Source organism: Egretta garzetta, unplaced genomic scaffold, assembly GCF_000687185.1.
Source record: "Egretta garzetta isolate BGI_Z169 unplaced genomic scaffold, ASM68718v1 scaffold160, whole genome shotgun sequence".
Taxonomy (NCBI): Eukaryota; Metazoa; Chordata; class Aves; order Pelecaniformes; family Ardeidae; genus Egretta; species Egretta garzetta.
In genome coordinates this window covers 1,532,009-1,536,984 of record NW_009258378.1, presented here as the reverse complement: position 1 = coordinate 1,536,984, position 4,976 = coordinate 1,532,009, and the positions used below count along the sequence as shown (strand labels likewise).

At 37.5% G+C, this 4,976-nt stretch overlaps 1 protein-coding gene across 1 annotated transcript in view; it reads right to left on the bottom strand.

Annotated features, from left to right (window-relative positions):
* Positions 1–4,485: 4,485 nt before the first annotated feature.
* Positions 4,486–4,976, bottom strand: part of AKAIN1 (A-kinase anchor inhibitor 1) — a 16,189-nt gene continuing 15,698 nt past the window's right edge. Inside the window, exon 2 of the mRNA XM_009640541.1 lies at positions 4,486–4,720. Coding sequence (XP_009638836.1) covers positions 4,486–4,720 — 235 coding nt within the window. The remainder of the gene's footprint in view (positions 4,721–4,976) is intronic.

The window sequence follows — 4,976 nt, the reverse complement described above, 5'->3', positions numbered from 1 at the left end:
CACCAACACAACCACAAAACCCCACACTTCCTTTTCTTTAGAACATTATTTATCATTGCTACTCACCTTTAGTGAAATAAAAAACAAAAGCCACACCACAATGGAATGTGTAATTCCACCAGGGTTTTAATCAAACCCAAACTAAACATGAATTACTATTGTTTTAGTGTTAGAACTAGCAAGCTCATATAACAAAATCCAACTAGCAACTCACTGGAGGAAAAGTTATTAAAAAAGAAAAGCTTCTTATGTTAATTAAACAAGGAAAATCTGCTTGGCAGACAAGAACAGCTCAGAAGGAAATGCATTTAAAATATGTATCTATTTCTTGCTCCCCAGAGCACTCAAACACAGTTAGTATGCATGCTCATCCATTCAGTCTTATGGATTAAAGAAATTGTTGGTCATGTTGACTAAATCTGGTGAAGATACAGTGGTCTTTTCTTAAAAAACATCCAACAGGTTTTGTGAATGGAGCTCTGGAAGCAGAGAAAAAGAGACCTTACTTCTGCTCCCTTTAAAAGGCAGGATACAGCACAAATTAAAAACCTGTTAGGCTCCAGAGAAACTTTCTGTTCTGGAAAACCCAAAATAGAGAAAAAGGTTCTGCCAGAGTTTATCATGAGGCACCAAAAGACGATGACAAGGAAACCCACCCAGTAGAAAGCAGGCCCCAACAGTACCAAGGAGTGGGTGTCAGGTGAGGAAGACATTATCAACAGCTTGGTTTTCCCCCTCATTGCCACAAACTCTTTTAACAAATCAGTCCCTGTGTTGCAGGAACCCATGAGAGAAATTAGGCTATGCCAATATCCAGGTTTTCATTAATTTCACCTGAGTGGGTAACCAAGAGACTTAGAGTGAATCCCACATTCTTTCAAGAATTTATTCTACTTCCTCTTATCTTTTCCCCTAATTTAGATTAAACTGTTTTAGAAAAAACATCAGTAATGACACACTAACCCCTGTATTTGATATTACCACACATTTAAAAAACAGCTGCAGCATGTTTCATGGTAAGCATATTGAGAATAATTACATAGCTATTTTTATATACTTACCATTGCAAACGTACTACATTCCGATATACTTAAAAAAGAATTAGACACAACATGAGTTAGAGACTGTAAAATTTTTAGGTGCATTTTTTTGCTATTGAATAAATATTCAAGAACTTCCAACCCTTAATTATAATATTATGACAGAATGATTTTATTTTTCTGAAATAATAAAATTAAGATGGCTGTTTCCAAGTCACAGGGTTGGTTTTTTTATTTTAGAGCAGGGATTTCCAACTTAACTGCACAGAACCCAAAACTTTATGAACAGTGGTATTCAGCAATCTCTTACAACATCCTGCTGTGGCCATGTGAATTTCAATTTAGGTGTTGCTGCTTGGTTACACTACAAAGAGTAGCACAACTATGGTAATAAAATTGCAATAATCAACCCAAATGAAAACATAGCAAGCGCAGTGCAGGATAGCCACAGACACCCAATTCTTCTTCATTAAAGGGGTTGTACAAATGTTATTTCACACATTTGTGCGTCCTTCTACTTATCATTGATAAGTGCTAAAATGTGGTGAGTTAGTTTTAACTACATATAGATACCATGTTGATTGTCTTGTACTTTTAAGATGTGAATTATTGTGCTGCATAATGCATTCATTATGACAAACCTCATGAGCACATTGCTTGCTTCATAAGATTATCTAGTAAATCTGAACATTGCTCTTCTCCTTTTGATCAGAGAAACCAGAGACGTGTAAGGTATTAAGAGTTTCTTTAAGAGTTTCTTTATTTGTAGTCAGACCTGCATCACATCTGTAATAATTTCTATAGTCTATATTTTCTCCAGAAAATATAATCTGTCAGCAAAGATACCAAAAATACCCGCTTTCACCATGTAGTAAGCATATACCAAGCCAAGGGTAAAGTTTTCTTTTCTCTCACATGCGGTACAGGTCTCAACTACGTATCCTGGATGTAAGTAGTGTGCAGAACACCCTTGGTCAATAGGAGATACTAAATGCATGCCCTAATTTAGGGATATATACTATAGGTAGGAGACGTATTATTTGGCTCTCAGTGAAAACTACATTACAGCTACAATATTTGTTTTTCCTCGATAGGAGACCACAGAAAACTGCTTCAAGGCTCTGTTAGACTTCCTACAATTTTATGTCTCAAATATATTAGACTTCTGACAACACTGAAAAGGATGGGCATGATTTAATAGTTGGGTAATAATGTGTCTAAAAGGGCTAGGACAGTAAAGGGATATTGTAAAAGAGCATAGTGGGAGGAGGAGTGGAATAGATTCATATGAAGCAGTGGCAAAAGCCTGGATTCACTGGCTTTTGAAATTCCTCTTTTTCTAGCATAAAGTTTTAAAAAAAAATTAGACGTGCAAACAAGTTTCCAAACTACACAAAGATTATTAAAATAATTATCAGGAACATAAAAAAAGACTTATGGCAAATTTCTGGGGGCAAAAAGCATTTAAAAAAGTAGAATAATCCCAAAGAAATGGAGACTTTGCTGTCCTATAGCTCTCCTTCCCACAGCACTGTAGCTGAGTCCATGGCAAACACCATTTTGCACCACAGAGTCTCTCCAACAGGCTTGCTGTCCCTCATCCACTAGAATTGCCTGCCCATCAGCCTCAGAATTGAGCCCGTACTCAAGATCAGTTTTCTTAGGCTCTCAGAAAGGATACAAAGAGTGCTTAGAAAAGAGCTACCTCCCAATCAAAGGTCAACTGATGAAAAGGCTAATGGTAAAAAATAATTACTATTATGACAAATATACACACGCCTCAAGACCAAACTACTTCCACCTTTCAGTTTGCTTGGCTGGAAAAATTCACCCAGTGTCTATAGAAGTGAACCAACTGTGTACTTGCAATGCAAGCCAGTTTTTGTTATTAGAGGATTTAGAACAACTTTAATCATGTCAAATTCTTCTTTACATTTTTAAGTGAAAGAAGATTGAGCTAAATCATTATCTGGTATGAGTCAGTGCTGTTAAATTTTAAAAAAAAAAAAAAGGAACCAAGCAGATTTCAAAGGCTTAATACTACAGGATGTGGCTATTCATGACTAAGCCTCCAGCCATGAGAAAGAATCCTGAAATTGTTTAACTCAAGCAGTAGGACCCAGTAAGTAATAGCCAAATACTTAAAGCAAAAAGTCTCTTTGAGAATCGTATAACTGAGCAGAAGAGCAATTAAAGAAGTTTGTCTCCTCCTTTGCAGATCCTGTGCATCCGCTTCTCTATATTTCTAGGTGTATTACTACAAGAATTCAACTGAAGCAGAGCTGCAAGCCATTTCTAGAATTAAATATAGTTATTCATTTCAAATGTATAACAGTGCAATCATCATTACAGTGAGGGAGCATAAAAGTGAAAGCTACATTTATTTAATTTGCATTTTCAGAAACATTATAGATTTTTTCAGCTATATAGAGCAGTTAAAGGATAAGTTCTGCACTACCAGCTTAAAGCAGTACTATTTAAGGTGAATCTATGTAACAACTATCTAAAGTCACTTTACGCCCAGCAGGTGAGAAATATCTATCATAACAGAATTCAGACACAGTGTATTTCCATCATTCAAGATATTAGTAAATTCAAATACTTTTTTTAAGCCACTCCAGTCTTCATTTTCTGTAAACCAATCCCCAGGAAACCTGCAAAACTGAAGAAAAAGCTGGCAAACACTATACCAGCACATCAGTTCCTCTTCTTTCAGTATCAAGAAAATTAAAAGGAATAGTCGAGGCACAAGTGATTTTTATGCAGAAGTATTTCAAATAAGTAGACTAAAACTTCAGCAATTCTTTTAACTTCTTTAAAAAAAAAAAAAAAACATAGACCATAGCTCTATGATCACAGTCATAGTTCACAGTCACCGCAGTCTTATGGGTTGCTTTTTTTTTCCCCAAGGTGAAAAAAAAAAATTGGTTCACAGAACTTACCAAATCCACATTATAGTGCCATTTCATATAGTCCGTGTTTAATCAAAGTAAAATACAAACTCATGCTTCAAGGCAGCCTGAAAACATTCTTCTACGCTCAACAGTAAACTATTTCTTCAGTGAAGAAAGCTTCAGTGAACCCAGTAACCCAGAGAAGAATCCATCCAGCCAAACCAATACAAATGTCACACACAGAACTTACATGAAAGTGCACTGACAAGAAGCTTTGGAGAATAAGTCCATACCATAAGAGCTTGTGCTTGAAACTACTTTTATAGCTATGGTTATTGTTTCTGTTAAGAGGCACTGCATAAATATGGAGTTAGTCATCTAATGCACTTAATATTTCTCAGCTGAGGACTATTGCAGCTTTACCCTATGTCTAGGTGTGGTTATACTTTGGTTTGCTTTACAACAGTAACATTGCACTAGCAATACAGCTGATACTAAGGAGAAGGCTGAAAATACTGCAGACTGGAGGACTGGAAAAACAATCCGCTCCTTTACTTCTTTTCATGCTTCTTGGTTAATTTTCCTCTTTCTAGCTGGAGGCTCGTGCTGCTGTTTGTTCGCTTCTCCTTCTGCTGGCTCTCCTGGGAAACTTGCTGCACCGCTCGGAGGATAGCAGTCTGCACAATCTGCTTGCTGGCGTTCTGCAGCTTAACTTCATCTTGCTCCGTCCCTGGCTTCTCACCTGCCAGAACCAAACAACAAAAAAAGGGAACTAAGTGTTTGTGGCTGTTCCATTAACACCTGAAGGATAGAAAAAGAGGAGGGAAAAAAGAAAACCCACAGAGTGCTTGGGAACAGTTTATTACAGAGGAAACCTGCTAATGCAGAAGATGACGAAGTAGGGTGGAAAGCACCTCTGTGCGCCCAGCCCCACAGACTGAATCAAGGGGGAGACTTTGAGGCATACGGCTCAGTTACCCGCTGCCCAGCTCGGGGGGTGGCTGCAGCCTCACAGCCGAAACCCACACAGCTGCCTTTTGCA